Here is a 26,299-nt window from a genome sequence, read left to right on the forward strand (position 1 = left end):
CATCCACAACTTCTCCGGGCAACCTGTTCCAGTGTCTCACCTCCCTCACCATAAAGAATTTCTTCCTTATGTCTAATGTAAATCTACCCTCTTTCAGTTTAAAACCATTGTCCCTTGTTCTGTCACTAATGACCTCAACAAAAAGTCTCCCTTCACCTATATACTGAAAAGACTGTGTAAGGTCTCCCTGGAGCCTTCTCTTCTCCAAGCTGAACACATTCCTCCTCAGGAGGTAACAGTCCCCAAGCCTTAAACAGAAGGCAACACACTCGTAACCTTCACTTCCTCAATCATTTGTGTTTTGACTGGACCACAAACAAGGAGGACACACACCATGTCTATAGGTGGATAAGCACTGCTCTTAGCACCGCTGCCAAAGGAAAACACATTCAAGGAAGGCTCTGTCCCTACCTTTTTCCCAGGCACTCACCCCACCTCTTGCCCTACACCATTACAATTATTTCCATGGCAGCAGAGGAAAGCAAATCAGTCAGCAAAACAGCTTTAATGACCACAACCCAGAGATGAAAAGGTTTTAAAAGCTTTCTTGAATTGATCACCTGAGTAAAAACTGAAACCCTGATTATCTCAGCTGCCTTTAATTTATCAAAAGCTGAAAATCCATATATAAGCTCCTGGTATAAACGATGCATAAGTTCAAGATAAAGGACTAAGCATCACTGCTGTGCCTCCAAGGGGTGAGACCGCTCTTGGGTTCAGATCAAAATAAAACTCAAACTAAAGTAATTCCACTATCATCACATTATCTGCTCTCTCCTAAGCTTTAAATTCGATACAGAGAGCAGAAGTGCTCCTTTTCTCCACTCACTCATAAAAAAAGGAGGGAATAGAAAATGAAAGAGGATGCAAAACTGTAGAACAGTATTTTTCAGGCTTACACAATCAGCAGTTTATGTAGCTTATTAACCCAAGACACGACCAAAGCCAAAAGCTCAGCAGCATTCACTGAAGGTAATTTACGTTGGTTATGACAGTCAACACCCACAACAGCAAATTCAACATCTGCTAAAACTTGAAAAAAATCCCCAAACCAAAAACCTCAAGAAACCCCCAAAATTCCTTGTTTTAAAGGACAAGTTTAACTTGTATAGGAAGACTTAACAGTCTTGTCCCAGACTATATATAAAGTCTGTTACAAAGAGAACTACAAGAGACTTCATACTGTAGATGTGTTTGTGAAGTTAAGTCTTACAATACATGGCTTTGAAATGACAGTTTTTGTATCAGCTTGGTTTTCCTTCTCTAATGTTTTAAATACCAAGACATTCAAATAGACCTTTTGGAATCAATGTTAAATATAACTTAGCATAAAAGAAGTTTGAGGGGGGTTGTTTTGTTTTATAGACAAGAGCCCTGCAAGACGATTATGGTCCGATTATGGAACAATAGTGACAAATTTTAAAATGGCCAGCGTATTCAGCATCTGTAAGATATTATGTCTTCAGATGCCACATCTTTTAAATTATTTGTACAGGAAACCCAGAAATAACAATACGAACCACTACAAACCTTATCTTGCTTTTTATCTTCTGATTCATTAATGGATAATCTTGTCTTAAGTTTCACTGAGCCTTCTTTAAAGATATCTCCAAACCCAATACCTCGGATTTTCTTTGGTTGTGCTGGTCCAGATCCAGCTTCACTCCCATTTCCTGGAGAGGCCACAGGTGAGGTAGGACCACTGAAAACAGGCTCTGAAAGTAAAAAAAAAAAAAAAGTTGTTTTAACATCTGAAATCTTTTATTTGCTCTTCTAGGAAAAAAGTGGAAGTAACACAGCTGTGTGCACTGCTCTTGCTAAACAACTTTTCTAGGAACATTATTGTAGCTGTAATACCTCACATTTGTTCTAGTTTTATATTTAACATAAGACCATTTGAAATAACACCGGTATTGCAACTGAATACTCTGGCAACTAAGTCATTAGATTGCTAACATTTCTTGCTATTTCAATTATCACAGAGGCTCCAGTTTTATGAAACATTGCTTACATATTCTCTGAAAATGTGTATTTAGTCCAACATTTAAAAGCTTGTCATTCGCACAACTATAGCTGCTGAAAGCAATAATCAATAAAGGTCCATAATGAGTCCAATCATGTTTCAACAGCCACAGGAAAAAACAGTGTGTTTCAGTAGTAGAGTGATGCCTCTCAAAGCACCAAAGTGAAATTTTCCTCTTGCTGAAAATGAACTATCAAAAATACCAGAAGTTTCTTGCAAATTTATTTAAATAGCTTTTTAATCTGATAACACTTAAAACCTATTTTAAATTACTTAAGCATTCAAATCAGATATAGTTGAGATTAATCACCGATAGATAACACAAGTATTTTTAATATTTTCTATATATACAAAGTATATACTTTGAAAAAGTATTTTTCCAGTTTTAAGGGACAACATCTATCCACCCCCAAAAAATGTAGTTCAGAGAAGAACTTAATTTAGGTGTTAGGAGCTTTTTAAGACTGTTCTTTTTGTTTGGGTTTGGGGGTTTTGGGGTTTTTTTATTTTATTTTTAAGTTACAATCAAATCTGTTAAAACCTACAAGCTAGTATTCATGGGCAGATTATTTCCATGTGCAGAATTCCAGGAGACAGTCATATGAAAATAGACAGCTTTTATAAACCAAATTCAAAATAGCCTCCACATCTTTTAGCCTCTCAGTTAAGTTCTTTTCAGTGTATGCACGCCTGGGAATTGCTATAAAAATTAAAGCATCTTCCCTTTACCATAAATTTAAGGGGCTTTGATAATACCATGAATAGGTCTTACACAATACATAGCTCTTGACTTCAATTTCTCACCTGTTCTCAACCAAGTTACTCTTCACTTAGTTACATCCCTCTTAAATACCTAGAAGAATAGCTAGACATTTCATTGATGAAAAAAGTCCAGGTTGCATGTTTGAAAGACCATGGCTCAGTGAATGGGGCATTTACTGTTTTCCAGGAGTGAGGAGAGAACTAGCAGATATTTGAGATCCTGACTGTGAAAGTACTGAGCATTAAATATAAACCCTGTGGGCGTGAGGGGCTGAAAATCATAACCTGTTAGTACTGAAAGAAAATACAATTACTTCAAATTACTGTTCAGTCCCACTGATCTCAGTATTCAGGAGTTAAAACCAACACATACCCATTTGTAAACTCATCTCACCAGACCCCACTAAACTCAGGGAACTTGACCTCCGAGGTGACAGCCACTGGGCTATTTGGGACTGCTCAAGTCAAACAACTCTTGTTTTACACTACTGCAATTATTTCCACAATTTGCCAAAAAAAAAAAAAAAAAATCCAAGCCAGACTTTTTTTCCTATCTCTGAACAAACCCTTGTTAGAAACAATCAATACTGAACATCTTGTAAATGAGGGCACACATTACTACAAGAAGGGCGGGGGGGGGGGGGGGGGGCGCAGAAAAAAACACTTTTTCCCTTGAATATACACAACTGTCTTCAAGCATTGATTAACTTGTGTCAAGATGTTGTTCCCAAAGAACACTCCCATTCCAGCAGTATCATATCCCAAGTCCGGGCCTTCAAACTGGTCTTCATAGACAGAATGCCTCCAAAGTGCAGTTTCAAGGGAACAAAGTAATTTCCTGTAAAGCACGCACTTGCCTGGCACCACTCAACCCTCAACTAGTGTTCAGCCACAGACCATCTGCTTCTGCCTGACCTATACAGTCATAGCCACAAAGGAATGACTAAATGTAAATACTGCCTTAAAAATATTTTATTGTTCGATTAAAAAATAATAAAGAATCAGGGCCCCCTTCCCAGGATTCATTTTAAGTTGAGGCTGTTTTGATTCAATTCAAGTTTTAATTCTCAACTGACATGGTTAAACACTTATATCTTCCATGTCAGAGTACTCACGTCTATGAAAATAAGACTGGAAAAAAGCTATTAAACAGAATAATAATTTTATATCCAATACTAAAAAAAGCTCAACGCTGAATATTCTAAAATTTCTAGTGATAAAATGCCAGATATACATTCGCAAGATCAAGACCTTGATTGCAATTCTATTTAAAAAGTGTATTGGGAGCAAGACAGGTATCTTCATACTCAGCATCAATATTTTCTAGAATGAAATTAAATACTTACCATTTTTAGGAAGCTTGAATTCTTTACAACTTTTGTTGTACTACAACTGTAATACTCCAAATTATACCTGAGATCTAAAATGACTTTGCTAAGGGTTTTCAACAAACAGAATACCACCTGTGTCATCCAGAGCGTCCTGTGTTTCTCCATCATCCATCAATTCCAATTCTTTCACAAAGTTTGAAGGAAACAACCCTGCCTTGCCATTTAGTGTTCCACTCCACCAGCCTTCTTCTACCTGTATAGAAATATTTTGCACGTTACCAATAAAGCAAAAGGAAATTCCTATCAATTCCATCCATACTTTACCTATGAAACTCTACAAACAGCTTTCTCAAAAGTTCAAATGACCACGATTTCTCTTTAAAGAAACCTGCTAAAGATGTAGAAACAGTAGGCAAAAAGAAGAGCAAGAAAATTATTCACTGTCACTTCAACCACTACAGCAATGATCCTGAAACACGAGACTAGCCTCATGCCAATTAATTCAGAAGAGCAGCAAAATGTTCATCAATTTTCTCAAGGTAAGACAGAATAACAGGCATTTTACATCTAACAGAAGAAGAAAACATTAAACTGTTTATGAAATAAAGATGCAACTTTTAGCCTGGCTTTCTAAGGAAATTTTTATGTATTCTTGCTGTCCATCTGTCTTTTCTTCTGTCTTGTCCAGCTTCCTCCAGTCCTATTCCCACTGGCCTCATATCCATTGAGCAGCTTTGAACAATTTTGATCAAAAGACACAAGTTTCAAAGATATAATTTCTACAGATAATGTTGGGTAGAACAGAGAAAAGTCCTTAAGGACATCACAGTGAGACAGAAAACTAAGCTATCCACTCCTTCTGGCAGGAGGCAACTGGCTGAACAGCATATACCTAGCTCTACATGCGTCAGAAGGTACAGATACGTTCCCATCAGAGCTGGCCAGATGACGAAGGTAGCACAAGGATTTTGTGGCGGCACACAGAAGTGCTAGGGATAGAAGTCAGTTGGATGCCAAATTTTGTTGTTGTTGGCTTTGCTGTTCACAAAACAACTCATTTTTCATTTTTGCACTGGAAACAAACCTGTTCAGGAATTAGGGAACATAATGACTCTAATGCTCAGTTATGTGCTTGTATTCCTGGTGTGTCATTTACACTGCAATACTTCGAAGTTTAACGGAACATTTATCTGGAATGCCCCATGGTCCAAAGCAGAACAAGCAAAAGCTGGGCATACATAGCTAAAGGTGTAAAACAATGTCAGAAGACTAAGAATTGTGCTTTTCAAATTTATGAACAGTTTTCAAAATGTCTTAAATAAATCAAATGTATTTGCCTAATGAGCACTATTTTAAAAACCGTAAGATAAATTTTCAAAATATTTCATTTTGATTGCTGTTTTGTGGCTGGAAAGCTGTTTTTAGATAAGAAAGAAAAGCAACAGGGAAAAAAAAAAAAACAGCAGTTGTTTACATAATCTTTTTTTAGCCTTGTTTTGTAGGTCACTATGCCTGACACACAGGCATAGTTTTTAAATGCTAGCCTACCTCCGGGCAAGCAGAATGCATGCCTGGCAGCTACAGAGACAGACAGGCAATGAAAAGAGAATTATTATTTTTAAAGACATCCTGGTGCTCAAATATAGTTTTGCTCTGGTTGGTTCAAATTCAGAGTCTGGTCCTCTGAAACAAATTTTAAGCATAAGATTACTGGCAAGCGCTGACCAGGCTCTGGCACCTCGTGCTTTTCATAATACACTACAGAAAACTAAAATTCAAATGCCTTGACTCACCCATACTACACCCATGAGACATGAGAAAGGGACTTTTAATGCTTATGATACAGAAAGCAACTCAAGCATCCATTTATTCTTCTGCCAAAAAATAAGGTCAGCAAAGCACTTTACAGTCTTGCAAGGCAAAGCAATGCCAGTTCAGAGACAGTCAGGAATAAAAAAAAAAAATTATTGAGTGTAATTGCTTCAGTGTCCTCACCACACTGTCTTTAAAAAAACTGACTACTGTATTACCAGAAAAGATATCTTTAATTAACAAAACAGGTTAAAAAAAAAAGCCCACAACCTTTTGCATGCTTTGGTGGAGAACATCTGTGCATCTCTGAGTGCTAGCAATACAGATGACAATTTCACAACTCTTATCTTCCATTTCAAAATCTTACCACATGATACAATTTCCACAAGAGGGAGTTACAGCTCTGGTACATACATCAATCCTTTTTTTGAGCGTGAATTCCATCAACTTATTTCTATAAGATGACAAAAACTGAAACTTCTGAACAAAGCCGGGGGGGAAGGCTGAAACAAGCAGTTTTGCCAATCTGATTTTATTTTTTGTTAATAAAAACTCCACTAATGGAGTCATATGAATTTCAATTATGCTTGATAACACAGCATGCAAATACTAAAAATATAATACTACAAAAATAAATCTGCTATTTAGTGCTGCATCTGACAGGAGCAGGGGAAAGATATGAGGAAGAAACAAAAGTTTCACAGCACTGATACAGTTATCACATGTACTTTATGCATGTATTTTGCACACAAAACCCACATGTTCTGTAAATAAAAAACCCTGCAGATTCAGCCAGCACAAGAGCCTTTTTCCCTAAAAGCTACTTCCGGTTCTTGTAGTCTGCTCTCTTCAATATTAGCCATTTAATTTCTGAACCCATCTGCCTCCACCTTTGATTTCACAATCAGTAGCGTCAGTTTTAACTACTCAATTCATGAATACAATTGCAAGGGTTAAATACTGAATATTTCTCAGGTAATTGGTAGAACTGATTCCCTTGTGGAGCTGATTTTACCTTATTTTCTCCATGAAAAAAGTGACTAAGTGATCTTTCGTTGAAGTAACAGTTATGAGTTATCTGCATATATATAAACAGCACCTTTTATATATAAATGGAAGCAAAGATAGTCTCACAGTAGCGAAGACAAATTACCTAGGACAAGTTATCCCAGCGTATTGCACAACCAATGGATGGTATTTTCTACCATTCTTCACATTTCTGGTCCATCAGTACAGTTTTGTGAAGCAGCCCTAGCCCACACCTGTCAGGTCTATTCTAGACCATCATAAATACAGTGTGTAAACAGCTCTGTGCTAATAGTTAGCTGCAATATTTTTCTACCAGGTAGCATTTGCCTGAAAACTTGATTAACAGTTTCTCTCAGAAGTAGCAAAGGCTGGGTACTACAAACAGGTATTTTTAAATCATTAGGAAAAGGAAGAAACATGGGGACAGACAAAAAAAAAATTAAAAGAATAAAGTAAAATCCCTGTTTCCTTAAGAAAGCAGATGAGGAAATGCTTTGATCTTTTTATTCTCTTTGGCTACTTAGTCATCTCTGATATGTCACACTGAACACCCCTCCCCAAATAATTCCAGATGTTGACATGTACAACCCGAAATGGCAGCTCCTGCAACAGTTTACTGCACATGCTCTCTCTTCTGAATGGATATGTTGGACCATTCAAAGTCATGACTGTTGTGTACAGGCACTACCCACAAATTAAACTGGTGAGGTTATCTGGGGCACTCCTTTACAAAACACCCACACACAATGGTATTTATGAAACTGATTTTAGTGAGCAGGTTTCACAAGTCACTTGCTCTGTTTATTCAAAGAGAACAAATTCTAGAAGTCATTAGTGCAAATGCATCTAAAAGCATAACTTTTTCCTTGCTAGAAGAATGGAAAAGTCCTTCCTGGCAACTGTCGGGATCCTGGAGAGTTAGCACTCTCTTCAAAAGTAGTCATGCATGTGAAAAACACAATCTCATAAAGCTACTTAAAAAGCACCACCAGACACATGGCTAGAAAGAAAGGTTCAATCTTCTCCATCCTCAGACCCTCAAGGAGGTAGTAAGAGATGGCACCAGTGAAGGTCAGAGCATGCTGTGCAGAAGTTTTCCACCTAGTTCTGACAAGGTTCTGTCCACGATCGCTCTGGTCTTTTCTGCAGGTTCCCTGACAGATTTCACTCTTGTAAGAGATACTCTTCTGACATTCCAGCCTCCCACAACACAAGTTGCTATCAAATGGAACAGATACCAAGGAAACATGTAGGTAGGAAAAGATAAGAAACCCCCAACCCCAAACCCCTACTCAAATACATAGGGCCACTGCCATCAAATTCTGAACATCAAGATGTATCTTTAACTGTATGTCTTACCCAGTGGAAAAGGAAGGCAATAGAAATAATAACATGTTGAGTGCATTTGTATGCTGCATATTTTTGTGCAAGTGGGTTGAAGTATATTGTACTACAGGTATAGGCTTCTGTGCTGAATACTGTTACTATTAGTTCAAAGCTTCAACAAGTTTGCAAGAAAGCATGAAACTGGAAAATCAGGTCAAATAACATTTTTCACCTAAACCAAGTTAGAGTACGTCAACTTAAAGCCAACTGATCCAACAGTTTTAGCATAAGCATCCTAAAAACAAGGATCACATAGACAGGGCCAAAGGACTGTAGAAGTCTTTCAAAAAAGGAATCTGTGTAACAGATCACAACTTATTGCTGCAATGATCAAATACTTCACCTAAACATTTAGCATTCATTGATTTAGGATTAGATCCTGAGAGAAAGAACTAAAACTATTAGCTTCAGAAATGCTACTTTCCATCCTATTTTTCCAACATCCTTTTAATTCAAGTAATCAGCCAAAAAACCAATTTGACTTTTGGCCACAAAGAGATGATAAGCTCTGTAAAACAGCTTACCTCTTCATTGATGTCGATCACATCCCCCAGCTTGAGTTCCAGCTCATCCTCGTTCTGTGGGACATATTCAAAGAGCACTTTGCACTGCCGCTTCTTGGACCCTAATTCAAAGGAAATGGCAAAAGTAAGAACGTTTGCAAAGCAAAACTAGTTTTTCCCTACACTCAGCTCCTGAGGATCAAATCTGACCAGAAGACCCATAAACTATCCCAAAAAGCTACATAGCTTTTGCTGCTGGTTTTCCAGTTTGCTTGTGTCGCTTTAGGCTAGTAAGCCATATCTTAGACAGATATGCTGATTACAAACAAACACTATGCTGCCAATTACCAACATGCTATAAAAAACATGTTGACACAAGCAAGTCAGATAAATCCCCACTCACTGACTTTTCAAGCTATTTCCTGCCCAAAATCTGCAGGAATGACAACTACTGCCAGTTGCAGTGTTAGCACCTGCTTGGAAGAAAATGTGCAAGTTTGCATCTTCAGCCTGTAAGCAATCCTGAAAAAGTAACACGTGTTTTGTTCTGCACAACACTGAAGTGCGGATAGCCTTTCTGCTCCCTAGCAAAGACCTTGCTAACCACAAGTCTGAGGTAATGCTAACATTTGCCTGGCTCATATTTCAAAATCCAAACTCATTTTTATCTGCAAATGCAAAACACCTTCCTTTTCTCAGTGCCAGTATGGAGTCGAGAAATTCAACCTAAGCTTCAATTAGCAGTGTTTGACAAAGGCAAAATTAAAATAAAGTGCAGTCTTTAGAGTTTGCCACATATCATTAAAGCTTTTCAGGCATTAAAAAGACAAAATAACATCACGAAAGGGGAGAGCACTGAAGTGGCTTCCAACAACCCCTCCAGCCAGAGCAGTGTGAACCTATGATTGCCCAATTACTCTGTACATATCCTGGAGTGATGCTACTGCTGAACCTGGAGAGTTTAAGCATTTCTTCTTCAAACGAGAGGCCACGCCTTCAGACATTTTCCACAACAGAGCAGCCAGCACGCTTTTGAAGGCAATTGTCATCCTGAGCTATGACCCACACACACTCCCTATCCTCCTCAAAAACAATCTGCCACGGTTTAAGTGAAAATATGAATCAATTGAAATGGTAAAGCTTAATCTTGTAGGAGCTGTATAATTTCCATATTCTCTCTTATACTTTGCACTCCTTCCATACTCAAGCTTCAGCAATTAAGATTAGCTGTGTAAAAACATTTCAAAATACAGATACTGCCTCCAAGATTGATCCTTGTCTTATTATAGCAGCATTGAAAGTCCAAAGTCAGACATTTAGAAGACTGCCACACCCAGCGACCTCAGTACAAAACATGCCAGGCGTCTAAGTAATATTCAGCATCTGAAATTTCTGAGAGAGGGCTCGCCAAATCAAGAATTTTCTATATGCTGGTTTATGGTCTGTGCTCTAAAGAGCTTAAAAGGGGCAGGAAACAAATAAACCAAAAGTACGAAGGTCTATGGGTTATTTCTAATAACACATAATTGCCCACATAATACACCCTTCTTTTAAGTCCACTGAAACTCATACATCAGCCAAGAGGGATTGTTGGGTTAACAGTAATTGCAATAAACGGTTCACTGGCCTTTACTACCTCCTACAGCACTTTCAAGGGCTCCTCCTTTGTATGAGATTAACTGATAGCAAAAAAAGGCAAATTAAAAAGTCATGGCCATTTGGAATAAATCTGATCTCAGCATTCCTTTTCATAATAGAATTCTATCTAAATGGGGAAGAGGGGGAGAAAACAAACCCACAGATGAATTTCACATCCAGAACTCTCCCACCTGAGGTCTGTTTTGAGTGATACCCAGTTTAGGAAGTACTGCCTTCCAGTTTTGAAAGTCCCTAGATTAACCTCAGAAGCTAACCGATCTGCACAGAAAACAACACTCCAGCTTCATGTGGTGCCACAGGACTGCTGGGCTGGCAGTGCCAGGGCAATTCTGTCTGTTTCCAAAACAACTTGTCTGGTTTCAGGTTTTATTTGTTTTGTACAGTGTAAACCAAATTTAGCCCTTTGTTGCAGTAAATTAGCCCACCTTCTGTATTTTCCTTTTCCTGAATAAAAGCAGCCATCTAACTGATAGGAATACTGCCTGCAGCTTACTATGCACCTGATATAAAATACCTGAATTCATTGAGAGCTGCACATGAGAACAACACAAAGGACTTCCCAGGCAGAGACAACCTACCTCAGCACACATTGGAAACTTGCTATTAAAGCAGCTTAACTTTGTTTTTAACTTTGTAAACCTCATATTACCAGGTTAGGAACCTGAAACAGAAAGACTCCTAAGCACTGGAAACCTTTTGAAAGGAGTGAGCGACAGCCCGGGAACAGAGCAAACAGGATCTGCAGGAGCTGTTTAAACAGTCTTCCACAAAAGAGGGAACAGCAAGTAAAATGGAAACACAGAGACTGTCGTTGCGCCAAGTACACAGTTGTGTGCTTAAAGGAAGGTGCTTGAACACCATTTTCTTGTAGGAGAATGAGACTAGCCAGGGCACTACAGCGTTTGAGACCAAGTCATACCTACTACCCTGGCCACAGCCACCAGCATGAGGACAAGACATGCTGAATATGGGATTGTTCCAAGGTTGGGGAAACCAGAATGAGTAGCCAACACCTAAACCAGTATCAGATCATGTTCACAGAACCACAGAATCCTAAAATATCTCGAGTTGGAAGGACCCATAAGGATCATGTTGATTCCCTTTCAGAACCTGGTTGCATTAATCCAGGAACACCGTTAATCTTTCAGGCCAGATTTTCAAAAGCCTGCTGATAGAAACATCTAACAGGCATATATGTGCAATTGCCAACATGCATATACAAATCAGATTTATTAAAAAGTAATTTTGAAGGTAACATCCTTAGTTGCCTAGAAGATTTCAACAAATCTGTAAATCTGGTGGTCTCGTTTCAGGGCTTTAAATGATGACTAGTGGCTCTTCTCCTTTTATGGGCAAAAACTCAAAGCATAAACATACCAGAAACAGTAAGTTCTGAATTCTTTCTTTTAAAAAAAGCAAGCTTAAATCATAAATGCCTGCAATCCCTTATGAGAGAGAGGAAGCCAGAGTAATTTAGAGCAACGTCTCTTGTATGACTGAGGTGTCCAAATACAAATCACAAGTCAATTTTCTGGATGCAGGGAATGCGAAGTTTTCTGCTCTAGGTTTTAGTCACCTTGATTTAAATACTGGCATTAAAACACAGAAACCACAGATACAGAGGCATCAAGTCTGCATTCCTGACCATCCTGGGGGCTGCAGTTACAATCAAAGGAAGACCACTACTTGCTCTTAGACACCACCAACTCCACCTTATTTCATACTAGAAGCAAGCCACCAAACAAGAGGAACCTGAACTACAGAGTGTTTCCTTGCCAAAAAGCCCTGAATTTGTAGCAAAACTTTTATGTTTAAGAGAAATGATCACAGGAAGATTTTTGATTATCGTACAGGCCTGCAGTTCTCATTCAGGTACCTGACCATATGAGCAGAGCTCACATGAAGTTACAGAGCAACTCTCTGGAATCTGGACGGGATCTAAATCCTGTTCCCAGGAAAATTCATCCCTATTGCTGCTGTTAAGAACTACATATAAGCTTTCTGCCCGTGCATCTAGGAGCAGAATTTGGCTTAGAATCAAAATTTTTCCTCTTATGCCTCTAGTTTTCCATACAACTTTAAAACCAAGTCAGACATTAAATAATTCATGTTTATTAAAAAAAAAAAGTACGTCAGCAGCTTACGCAATTGAAGGAATTGGAAAGACTACATACTCTTCTTGATGCTTTTGGACGGGGGATGAGGCTGAAATCCTCCTGCTGGAAGCCCATAGTTGCTCATACGCTGCACAAGACTGGCTACATTGCCAGATTTCTCTCTCCTGACTGGTATGGCATCATCCTTGGGCTCTACATCCTTCTTAACTTCCTGAAACAAGAGATTTAAAAGACTGAGAGGCCATTTAAATTAACCAAGAGGTCAGTGTTTCTAGACAGGCACTCCATAGACTAACAGATTTCAGGTACTTACCATTTGGTGTGTAATGATGTATTATACTCAAAAATCATGGCATTCTGCAACTAAATCCTGAATAACACTAAAGGCCTGAATAAACTTGACCCTTCCATACAATCACATTAGTAAGCAGGTAAGCTGATGTGCTGGGAAAATTCAAGTAACAGGGGCAGTATTTTAGCCATCTACTCCAACCCTAAGAAAAGTAACTTTGAGCCCAGAAGTCCCATATTGCAACTCTTAAGTCACAGGTTACTTCAGTGACAGACCCATAGGGTAGAGCACTAAAAATATTTTAGTATTTAAAACTGTATTAGGTGATCAACTCTGCCTCAGAAAGCTCAAAGGTTGTTCGTTGACAAGATGCAGTCATACGGCTGAAAGACATGAGTGGAAAAGAGAGTGACATACAAGGAAGAGTGGGAGGACGTGAGGGGAAAGGTGTAGGAGGAGAGTAACAGAGACATCATTTTTCTGATCATTTTCTCCCACCTTCCTATCTTTACAAATTAAAGTGTTAGCATTGGAATGGAATGTGCCAATCAAGAGTAAGAAGCCTATAAACAAGAAAGCATCAGTTCTTCACAGAAATGGCCATGTACTTAGCAGTTACTCCGCTGCCTCAGCTCACTAAATGAGACTCCACCAGAGAACAGATACTCTGAAAGAAGGAAATCATCACTTTGCACAAGAAAAAAAACATTAAGTCAGATCAATGGCCTATCTAGTGCAGAACACAGCTCCCAGCAGCCGCAATCCCAGACACTCTTTAGAGAGCTAGCCCACAACCCAGATCCTCCCACATTCCCAGTGCACCAGTAAGGGTTTCATTAAGGAGATACCTCCCCTCCTCTCTCCCCTTCATGCTGACTCTCATCAGTGACTTGTCAGGATGGAGAAGTCCTTTGCTTCTTAAGTATCTTCCAACCCATACAAGAATTTTTCCTTCAGTCTCACAGCAACTTCATGCCTTCAATAACTTGATGGAGAATTTTATCAAAGACTTTCTGACAACCCAAGTGTGTCACCTCCGCTGAATCGTGCGCACCTGTGTGCTTAGTAAGACCCCCAAAGCCTATCAGCTATCCCACCACCGCAGCATTACAATGTCTTGAGGAAAGCAAACACCCATAAGTACTTTGCAGCTTTTTGTAATCCACTTCTGAACAACTCTTGCATCCACCATCAGTAGCCACTGGTTAACAACTCCACTAGTTATTGCAGCTACAGCTGCAATAAAATATTTAATAATATTTGAAAATAATATTGGCAATGCATATATATACACTTGCTAATGTTGTGTGAACTCTTAAACATAAGCTTTAAGACAACAAAACCCATGCATTGATGAAATGCCAAAAATATGAGAAACATATTCACCAGCACCTATCCGGTGCTTTCTGGAACATTAACACCCAGGTTACTTACTGCAGCTGTCCAGCTGGAAAACTCAGCAGCTCTGGAAACCTACTGATGCTTTCAAACATACTATGAACCTCAAGTCAAACGCTCCACAGCGCCTTCCTATTTCCCAAAAGAGCAGAGCAAGTAGAAGCAAGACTACAGACAGCACAATTTTTCCTCCCACTCATCTACATTACATAAAGAGGCTTTTCAGAAAACAGGTGAGTAGTTCCTGCTGTTACTCTCCTTCATCCACAAGGACTTCTGCCCCAGAAATCTTAACTCTGCTGAGATCCCATCTTACAAGTAAAAAAAAAAAAAAGAAAAAAAACAAAAACAAAAAAACAAAAGTCAAACCCCAAAACTCCAGAATAGCACAGCATCATGTCTACCTCCCATTTGAGTAGATATTTCATTTTTCAAAGACTTTGTCATTCTCAGTCTTATAGTTGGGTTTTGGCCAGTTACTTGCAAGTCTGATAAACCATAAGAAATTAAATTTGGCTACAGCTGAAAAGTTTGCCACCTCCAAAACACCTTTCTAGGTGCCTTACTGACAAGGCCATTCTGCTCAACTGAAAAACACACTGGCACTTGAAAACTTGCCTAGAATTGATCTGTCCCTGGATTTTTAAAGTTACAACCTTTTGCTATGCAATTTATACAGCCTCCAAAAGCTTCCAGCTGCTCCAGAACTAATGCTCCCCCAGTTAACCAGTCTCTCAATCATAATGCTCTCCGGTAAGGAGTCAGTGCCAGGCTCCTTCCCCAGGTTTGCACTTACACAAGACTTCAGAAGTTGCTGCTGCAATAATTTTGCAAAAAGCAGAGATGCAAAAGAGAAATGGGGAAGACATACACAGGTGGCCTGGTCAAAAACGTGACCTACTACTTCTAATAAATTAAAAAAAAGAAAAAGAAAAAACACAAACCACTTCCAAATGCTAGAACAGGCTGTAAGGTAAGCATCACTTTATCAGTAATTTGTAGTATGGACAACATACTTTTAAGTCCAGCAGTATTATCAAAGGCAGCAAAGTAATTGATAGGTTACAAACATCAGGAAACTATTTGAGACAAAAGCAGTGACCACAACAAAAGACCAAAGGCCCAAAAATGAAAGAAGGAATGCCTGAACAACTTTCTTGCCTGACTTGAGTCAGTAATTGAAGTGGTGACTGGTAGGAAATACCCAAAGTCTAAAACACAAGATTAGCAATAGCAAATATAACAGAAAATATAGTGGAATTAGATTAAAAGATAATATCTAAAATAATTCTGTGAGTAACAGTTACGTGAAGAAAATATTGCAAACAGATTCAAAAGCTGAAGATTTATTTAAGAATTTCATTAGCAGAAACCAGAAAGAATGATCGAGCACTGGGAGAGACTGGTACCACCAGACCTTCCCAATACAGCTAAGATATGAAAGTTGAATACTTCGATATGCAGTTAAAAGAAACCTTCCTAATCTAATACATATAAAAGGAAAGAGGATGCAAGGAAAAAATCAATATGCCTATGTGAAAAAAAAAAACCACGAGCAGAGCACTGCAAACAATCAGAAAGATTTGCAATAAATAGACATGGGTAAAGAACCGACGCCAACCATGCTTGAATCAGAGTGGATGGTGACATTTTACTATACATATCAGAAAGCATGCCATGACCATAGCATCAAGAGAAGCAGCTTTGCAACAAGGGAAAGAAAAATAACTACACAAGAGTCTACCACTACAGCAACCAGTGGTAAGTCTAGTTTTGACAAAGAACTACAGAAGAAGGGGTTAGTAAGCAGTGAATGGATAAATCAACAACTGCTTTCTTTATCTTTAACCTACTAACCTTTAGAACATCCTTGTAAAGTAAGGACAATTTTTTTCTTCTTGTTAAAGAGGAACTGCAGCATTAATTATCCTCCTTCAGGGCATTAAAACCCACATTAAAACCAAACCAAGTTAAAGCAAATTCAGGAATCCCTGGTCTCCATACCTGCATGTGGTCCACTACACCACAAACTTGTATTTCACATCAGTTCTCTAACAGTAGGAAACTGCTCTAAGATTCATTTTCAAAAGCACACATAGGATCCTGACATACGTATCCATCGCCACTGCCAGCAATTTCATCCTGAGCATCATCTCTATGACTCTGTCCTTTTGGACACGTTAAGTTTTTACACAGGATGCAATTTCTAAACAAGACACATATCGGTTTGGATCTCTGAAAACTGACACCAACTGATGCAAACATTAACACATGCCCCTTTTAATAACCTTAGTAAGAGTCTGCAATTAACGTTAAATGTTAATAAGAGTCTACAATTCTTACATCTCTGCCCAAACAGCTGGCCTGAATTTCAGTGGTTGGAAAATAACACTGCCCACAGGTCTCATCTCCCATGTACCACTATAACCAACCTGAACATGCCCAAGACTCCTATTCATTGGCTTCACAACAAGTAAGGCATTTTTCTTTCTTTGTTTTTATTGTTTTTTTAAGTCAGCCTCGTATAGCCAAACTATCAGAGAGAGTCTGTGCTGTGACAGTACCAACAAAAAACCTCTGGGACACTTCAGCTTGTTCTGAGATGAGGCTACCACCAGCTGCCAGCCAGCAAAACCAAAATGAAAATATGACATTAACTGCAGCTGGAAATTTTAATATTTTTATTATGCCAGCCTGCTGCAGTTCAAGGCTTGTCAGCGTTTCCATTAGCAACACAGATTTTATGCATTTATGACTTGGCAGTAGAAGGTCAATACAGACTGTCTCTTGGCATAAAACACACTCAACTGGGAAGGAGCCACCCACTCTTTCTGTTGCAAACTACAACACTAGTAATAAAGGTCTGAAGTTTTCATAATCTCCACTAAACGTGTATTTCACAACAATTGCAAGATTTGCTGAAATCACTACAGGCTGATGTGCAAAAATGCATATAATCTAACTCAATAGCAAAAAAAGATTGGGGTGATCTTAAGGGGCTATTATTTTCATTGCCCCTGTCACAGTTTAACAATTCATCAGGGAAATGTATGTATTTATATATACGTAACATCTCAAAATCACTTAGGTACAGCAACATGTGAAACAAGAATTATTCTTCTTTATCCACAGACAAAAAATTAACACATCTAAATTCATCTATAGCCACATGATGCCCGTTAAAATAATCAAATAAGCAGGCGGTCCTGACCTACTTTTTAAGCGAACAAGCAAGCAGCCTTCCCCCCATCAGCTGCTTGGCCACACATTGCTCCAGCAGGGACAGCAGGATCCTCCTCACTTCCCTCACCAGAAGAAAAGAGCACTAAAAATCAGTGGGGCACTGGAGATAAAGCAGGTCAGACCATCTGAAAGGACATCAGGAATAGATGGTTGTAAATACAAAGTCTATTCCTGAATTACAGGGCATAGAGAAGTTCATTATCCAGCAAACCTAAATCCTTAGCTAGATTCTTCAAGCATAAATATTAAAGACTTTAGCTGCCCATCTCCTTCTATATATATCATTATATCAAGAACAATCATCTTTAGACTTCTTACATTATTTCCAATGCAAACTACAAAACATCAGCTTGTACAACAGCAATGTGCATTTCTGTTATTGGCTGAGTGCATTTTAAAGCAAGATCTCAAGCAGCAGAAAATGGTCTCAATCTCTAAAGAGGCTGAGATGAATAATACACAAAGGTAAATGTCTGAGCCTCCACATATGATTATCTCATCTCTTTTCTTCCCCTTTTCTCATTTCTTTTCTTCCCCATCAGCAATAAAGAACAGCAATAAAGAACCCATGGACTAGCAAATTAAGTTTACAATTCATATTTTACTGGGCAGAAAATAAGGAAGTCAGAATTGAACCCACCACTTATTTTAGGGGAGAGGGAGGAATTGGAAGCTTGCGATAAATCTACAGGCAATAGCTTTGTACAAGTTTACCTCTTCCCCTCACAGCCTGCAAAACCCCATCACTGAAAAATAACACATACATATGTGTGTGACAGTATACAAATACATATAAAAATCTGTACAGCTGCATACAGATGAGATATTGTCAGCCATAATCTGTTCAAGTGCAATGAAACACCATGGTTCCTGGAACACAAAAGTCTTCACATAGCTAATTATTTAAGCACCCATTACCTCCTGCATTTATAGTCTTAGTAACAGCAACCACCAGGCAGACACCAGGCAGCTTTAACAGCTCCAATCTCTTAAATCTAAGATATCCCATGTCCTTTCATTTTGCCAGTATCTCCTCCTTGAATAGAAAACATGTCTTCTCATCATCAATGCAGGCACCCACAGAGGTGAAATACTTAATAAAGGCAAAAAAGGAAAGATGAGTAATTTGCAGCTATTCCTGTCTGCCCCGTTCCTTTGCCACACCTGCCATGAACTAAGGGGACAGCTCAAGATAATTTACGAACCAAAAGAGATGAGAAGCTCCTGAGCTCCTTCCCTGGAGCATTCAGGAGGTCAGAGCAGGTACTACCTCCCAACCGGAGAGCTCGTCTGGGAGAGGTCACAAGCTGCCCTTGACTCCCCAGAGGATTAAATAGTATTATTGAAACTAGAAACAAATCACTTGAAAGATGAAAGTAGTTACCATCTGAAGAATGGACAAACTTGATAACCTTTGTTTTGCAAAACAAATTACCTCCTGGGCAGTTTAACATGTGTAACGGGTTGATTTTTTTTGGCGTAATTTATGGCCAAAGAAGGGACTGTTTAACAGTAAATCACTGGGTTTATTTTTTAAGTGCTGACCCACAATCAGGCTGAACCAACAGGAAGGCAGCATCACTCCTCGTCTTTGCCTCTTCCAAAACTGAAATCGCTTCATATTCTGACTTCTGTACACCTCAGTCAAAGGCATTTCTGTTCAAGTCTAAGGTTAGAAAAAAGTCTCCAGCTGACAGGAATCCCTTGCAGTTTTCACAGGAGCTACAGACACATGCTGCTATGGGAGCGACTGTTGCTGTAGTTCCTCAACGCAGCACACCACTCGGTCAAAGGCCATTATCGGCTGAGCACGGCTTTGGAAATTCCCCTAAAATGTTTTTTTTTAAGAGTTTTATGCAGAGCTATCCATTGCATCTAAAGTTTTCGCATGCTTCGAACATAAGAGTACAGAAAGCAAGGATGCAAAGTCTTGGTAGATAAACTTCTCTGCCATCAAGTGATGCCAGAAGACATCTGTGGACAGTCTCTGTGCATAGCAGAGTTTCATAAATGCTTAGAGAAATATTTTTAGAAAGTTGAATTATTAATATTTGTGTCTGCTCAGATTCAAGTCACAATTTCTAACTTTTTCCCCCCAAGAATAAAATATATTTAGCTACAGAAGTGACTCAAGCCAGGCTCACACTTCTCCAGTTTGCAGACAGAACCCCAGCACTTCCTTCTATTAAATCACACCCGCATCACGTCACTCAGCATGAAGTTTAACAAGTTACCAATATTTTTACATGTGTTATAATCTATGCTAAATATATATCATATAATTATACTGCCTCCCTGTTAGGAAGAAGGGCATCATCAGCCAAGCAAGGTATCACTTCTTTCTCACAATACATAACGTGGAATAAGGAGGATCGCTAGGAAACATAAGAAAATTACTGAGTCACTTCAGACTTACAGACTAAAACTTGAAAAGCACAGCAGTCAGACCACCAGGCCTACCAACAGCGGAGCAAAGAATCCTAAATTAACACGAGTAACTAAAGGAAGCACGGATGTTTACATCAATGTTTCCCAACCATTTAATTAAGGAAAAAAAGTTAGTCTTAAAATACTTCTAAAAAATAATACCTAAATAACATTTTATGGTGCTGCCATATTCACAGCCAGATAAAAACATCTTAAAATGTTAATTGCATTTCTTTTCTATTCTACTTGCTTATATATATAAAAAATTAATTATATTTCTTGTAGTTGTTTTATAGACTAACAGCTAATGTCCTGTCAACCACCAGCCACAAAATACTGCTTTAGATCAATGAAACCAAGAATCACACATGGCAGAGGGCAAGACATAGATCCAGCTCCCGCAGCACATCGTGTTTTATCAAGCTTCCCCCCACAAGGGCAGGCAGGAAGACACATTTCTTTCCCTTCTCCCAGTTAAGTGCCTCTATTGCTGCTCCAGAGAAATGTGTGATCCATTAACCACCACAGGTCCACTTTGATGTTTAACTCAGAACATCCTTTGTTCCTTCTCACCATCATCCTGGCTTCCTGCATCTGCTGTCGTACTCTGCTTTTCTTCCCTGCATCCCTTTTCCAGGGCACCCATCTCTTTCCAATCCCTGTAAAACCTCCAGCACTTCACTCGTGGCCACCTCTGCACAAAGGTTAAAGCAAGTTAAAACATTGCCACATCTACGTCCCATCAGAACTCTTGCCTAAGACACAAAATTACATGCTTAAGAGATTTGCTGAATAAGGGCTAAAAATATAAATCTCAAAATCTCAGTGGAGATTAAAAGAGGTTTAAAGATTAAGTTTTATCAAAGATTCACACATTAACTATCACTTTTAACTGAAAATGCATCTTGCTTTCTGCTCCTGTTTTGTAAGCAGCTAGGTGACAGGGCAACTGCCCATCATCATCAGTTTCTAAGTTTGAAAGCTTATTACACCAAGTCCAAAGCTCATGAACTCATATACATACACTAAAATAATATTTTTAGAAAATGAAAAGTATCCAAACAGCTTGTTCAGCATAAAAAACATTTACCACACCTAACTTTGAGATCAGCTCATAACATTAGATAGAGCCCAGTCTTCAAGGAAGGAAAACATACATTCAAAAATAAATTTAATACTGAAAACACTATGGTACAAGAGAGCTAACTTCCCCCTTCCAAAACAATGACCCACCCAAAAAAGAAAAAAAAAAAAATCAGAAGTGGTGCAAATGTTACAAGATGACAGGCCAGATAAGCTAGCCTCACGCAAGTTTAAGTTTCAAGTTCACAAGTAGCTTACTCCATTCAACCTCATAAAAAAAGCAGAAGAACAGATTTAATATTAACCATGTTGGGTGTACACACATGCTGATTTATTAGACGTATGGCAAAGTACTAAAAATACAGCTCTGAAATGTACGCCCAGAGCCTCCCAAGATGTAACAAACATTACATATTACAGTACCTGGATAACTGACCTTCTTGGTATTATTACATATGCTAATTCCAGAGTACATATTTATGGCTGTATTTTAGACTTCTGTATACAGTCAAGGTTAGTTTTCTGCACACGACCAGTCAATTATTGCTGACCAAGACGCTGGCGATGCTTTGTGGAGTTAACTCAGTGATGGTTGCAAACACCATCTGATGGAACACACCCTGTTTGCAAGCTTCCAGCCAGAGAATGGTTACCTTTCCCTGCTGCTCAGAGAGGAAGTTATAAAGCTACACACAAATCAAGCGTAAAAACTAAATAAGGAAGGACAAAAGAGCAGACTGTTTCATGTCGTTAAAGGAATAACTACTCGTACATACCTGTTGTCCCTTCCAGACTAGCTTGTGCAACAAACCATTACACCCAAACTGAACAGCACGATGAGTACCCAGGAGTGTGCAGTTACAACAGAGTAACATCACAAGCCAATATGCCATTTAGAGAAGCAAGAGGCACGTGTACAATCAAGAAGCTTGGATAACTCAAATCAGAGAGAAAAAAGAGCATGTCAAGCAGGATTCTCATAAGTCATTAATCACGTTTTATCCTGCCAACCTTCAGAACAGTACCTCAAGTTCTCTTCCATACCAGTACTGCCACCAAGGCAAAATTTAGGAGCTCTTTTCATTTCTCCCGTGCTCTTGGCAACACAGTATTTTAAAATACAGAATATATAAATATTTTTTTAAATACTAAATATTAAAAGAAGCACCAGTGTTTTCTTCTTCCTGTGTTCACATTCAGCCACGGAAAGACTTCACAATGCTACAGGTTTTTACTCTTATAGTGAAACAACAATTTGCAAATGCAAACTGAAACCTTTTTGACAGGTGATTTTTTTAAAACTTTTTAAAGCACAGGTGCTTATTTAGAACAGGGAATGGGCCACATCATTTCACCAAATTTTCTGTATTTAGCTTTTTGTTTGTAGTTAACTTTTAAGGAAAGCATCTATGACATTTCAGATCTAATAATCCATCAAAATAAGTAATACATATAGCCACATAACTTTCTCATGCCATATCTTTCTAATCACCATACCTATGCTGCCTTAGTATATGAAATAATTTACACATCCCCAACCAAAACCAATAAGGCAGTAAAATTCCAGTGTGGACATAGGGACAATACAAAAAGACAACCTGGCACACAGGTGCCCACAAGGGGCTGTGCTGGCCTAGCTGCGTGAGCGACAGCAGCTCTACAGTGCAAAGTCTCAGACCATCTGCAGACTCAAATCAACCTTAAGACTTTGCTTTGCCCCTCTTCATGCCAGATACTGTCAGTTTGCAGAAGGAATTCACAGGGTTGGAGCCTGACTGGTATAAACCCAAGCAGTCAATCCAGTGATTCAGTTGCAAAAGTCACAGGAGTAAGAACAATACATGATGAGCTCTGAATCCCAGCAAAAAAACTCTTATATATGACTATATGCCTATATATTGGTGCCACTGGCTGCATCTGCCAGTGTTTTCAGCTGGCTTTGTTTTTGTTTTTTTTAGTATTTTTAGAAACAATGGTTTCCCCATGAGAAGAAAGGCTCACGCAAGCCATTTATCCTGACATTCCGGTTGGAAGAAACCTGTTTCCTTGTTTATTCAGGCCAAAATAGCTGGCTAGTAGAGACCTGTCTCTCACCCCACAAGCACAGGAATCATTATCACCATTCTCGCAAATCCCAGACACATGCCAATGGACGGGATTAGCAGGAGCAGCTCAGGCAAACCCACATGGCACCCCCTGATAACACACTCTCCAGTGGCACTATTTTCTCCAAAAGCCAGAAGAAAAATCAGCAGGTACAATGGATGGCACCGCCATATCAGCAACAGGTCTTAAAGCTCCAGCCTGAACGCTCAGCTTCACTCCCTGCCAGGAGACAAAGAGCCACCTTACACCCATCATTTCCCTCATACACTCAGCACTGAAACCAAAATTACTTAATATGGCTTTCTATCTTGCATGTTATCTTTGTTTCTGAAAACCAAGAACTGCCAACCTCGAAGCACACATCACCATCTTACTGGCAGAGCTGCCTACCTCTTCCTGGGAAGCTAATGACACCTCCGTGCTCCTCGGTCTCACCTCCCTACACAACTCACTGCAATGACAGTTTCCTCAAAACAATAATAAAGCAAAGGAAAAAGCTGTATAAATTGAAATATCATTTGACTGATAGGATTGTTAAATTACTGCATATCCAATTTTCTCCAAGCCTTACCTGGATGCAAAGAATTCAGACAGAACACCTAGCAGAGAAGCAAACCCCAAATTTCTGGAAATAGATACGTGTTTTATTCCATTCTATAAAAACATCCTACTTCACACTAAATGCATGTGGCTTATCCTATATACATTGCTTAAAAGCTTGCGGTTATTAATCCATTTTTTTAATTAATGTTACTACACTATTTAATTACACCTAGGTTAGAATTAAGAACAACTCAGAAGAGAGTGACACTGTCTCACCCGCAATCTGTTCTGACTCCATGATTCCCGTTTAAAGTTCTGGGCAAGGTCAATTTTCTATTTTTAAAAACGAATTACAGAAGATGCTATGCTTGAAGGAGTTTTCAGCCAAAACTTCTCTCACTGGTTCACAGCACGCTCAGTGCTTAACAGCATCCCACCAGCAGGAACATAGGAAGGAGGCAGCAAAGATGCAGTCTTAAGAAGGTAGGTCAGCTGTGCTAATACTCTAAAGTTTTGGTCTAGGGGGGCTCTTAAGGGAAGGAAAGGGGCTTGGGTTTTGTTTTGTTTACACGGACAAACACATAGACCAGGAAGTTGAACAAGAAAGTAACCCCTAAAACAAAATCACCCCTTCTAAAAGAAATTCTTCATGCAAGCACCCTAGTTGTTTGCAGTTCCTAAGCATCTCTATACAGTACAGCATGGTAGATAAGCTAAACCAAACTCAAGTAATTTTATTACACAAACAACTCTAAGGCCAACAATTTACACTATATATCAAATAAAATCTAAAAATTATATTGCAATCACAACTTTTAAATTTGTTCTGCTGTTCACATTCATTGCCCTGAAGTGCAAAGTCTGTTTACAATATTTGACGTTAAGAACATATGGAAAATAAAGCAAGCTTACCTCTTCCAAGGACATATTTGCTCGAACACACCCAGTGTTGCAGGTTTTTTTTATTTAGGGGGAGGAAGAAAAATGTCACAGTGAGCAAAGTTCACGTGTTAACCTGGAAAGGAACCAGGCTCAGTGATAAGCTAAGCAGGAGCAGCTGCACACACCTGTGCAGGCAGAAAGTTTTCTCTGAACCAGCTCCATCGCAGACGCATCCTCCGCTAAGCGGGCGGCTGAAGTGGTGCATATTCCAAACACACTTGTAGAAGAGTCCAGCTTGCTCACCAGAATGCCTCCGAAGCCTACTGGTGAACTTTTCTACCTTAACTGATGAAAGCTACTAATTAACCTATCCGCTGCTCCTCTCTCATTCAAGTTATTGCCTCGAGCTTATGATTGAACTGGTTTTACTACTGTGAAAAGCCATATTACTCACAATATAGCTAATTACAAAACTAAGATAGCAAGTTCTTAAAATCTTTAAGCCACGTACAGAGAACAACCTTCAAAAATGAGCCAAAGGATGAACACCAAACCATCACTTCCATCTTATCAACACAACAGTTGGCTGGAGAGTGAATAGAGCTACTAAAAATAAACAAACAAACAAAAAAATACAAACAAACAAAAAAACCCACAACCCAAAAACCAAAGAGTCTTCCACATCACACCCCTTAACATCGCCCAAAACCTCACACATTCAATCTAACAGGGTTACTGCACTGCTCTAACACATACTGGAGGTGAATGGCTGTGTGCACATTTTGCATTGCGGTGAATTTTAGAAAGGAAAAGCCACTTTCAAAGAAAACAATAAAAGTCTGCTAGGTTTCCACTGCTGATTCCTTTCAGGAATTTGTGAAGTTGTTTATTTTAAATTGGCCATACAGGAAGAGGGAGGAAAATGGCAATGACAATGTCAGGAACAAGAACTCTAATTCAAGTATTTCAAGCCCACTAAAAGCATATATATACACAGTCCAAACAGGAATTTCAAATCAGGTTTTGTTAATAAAATTGGAAATTTATGCGCTCCAAAATCCAACACTGCAATACAGGCAGAAAAATCTTTAAAAAGGCCTAGTACTGAAAAGTGAATTCAAGGAAATGAGCTTCACAAGTGGGCAGTGTAGTTGCTTGTACTTTTTTTCTTTTTTTTTAACCTACTTGTTTTCAACTATACAGTCACTGCAAGCTTCTCTACCACACCTGAGCTCTGGTTTCAGGACTGTTTTGGACATACTACCCCCTGACTTGCCTCCCAACCTTTACAATACCTCCTGATCTCCATCCAGTGCAGTGACACGGTCACACTAGTATCTGAGGATATTTTGGAGGCTTTATGGGGTTCCCCTTAACTGAGTCTACCTGTTCTCTTTCTTTTAATGCAAAACAACCAAGTGGAAGTCAGCACCAAGAACTGCACCTTTTGGGAGAGACCGTCTCAGACTGTTGGTTAACCCATCAAGTGATGAGCTCGCAGAAAATTTCCAGGTCCCAGCTGGCACTAGGAACTAAGCACCACCAAGCTCCAATCCTTCCGCAGGATCTCACCGCCAATGGGCAAAAAGTTTGGGTAGAAGCCAAAAAAGCCCAACCAAAAAGCTACCAACAGATGTTATAAGGTACCAAGCATCAGCATCACATCAGTATCCACAGGAAGCTTCCATACATTCCCTTCTGCA

The 26,299-nt window shown here is 39.1% G+C and overlaps 1 protein-coding gene across 1 annotated transcript in view; it reads right to left on the reverse strand.

Moving 5' to 3' along the window:
- The window catches only part of CD2AP (CD2-associated protein), a 65,864-nt gene that overhangs the window by 29,559 nt on the left and 10,006 nt on the right, over window positions 1-26,299 (reverse strand). The window contains exons 3-6 of the mRNA XM_010584308.1: window positions 12,680-12,833; window positions 8,868-8,968; window positions 4,249-4,369; window positions 1,531-1,715 (exon numbers count right to left, since the gene is read on the reverse strand). Coding sequence (XP_010582610.1) covers window positions 1,531-1,715; window positions 4,249-4,369; window positions 8,868-8,968; window positions 12,680-12,833 — 561 coding nt within the window. The remainder of the gene's footprint in view (window positions 1-1,530; window positions 1,716-4,248; window positions 4,370-8,867; window positions 8,969-12,679; window positions 12,834-26,299) is intronic.

Source organism: Haliaeetus leucocephalus, unplaced genomic scaffold, assembly GCF_000737465.1.
Source record: "Haliaeetus leucocephalus isolate CR32 unplaced genomic scaffold, Haliaeetus_leucocephalus-4.0 Scaffold964, whole genome shotgun sequence".
NCBI classification, from domain to species: Eukaryota; Metazoa; Chordata; class Aves; order Accipitriformes; family Accipitridae; genus Haliaeetus; species Haliaeetus leucocephalus.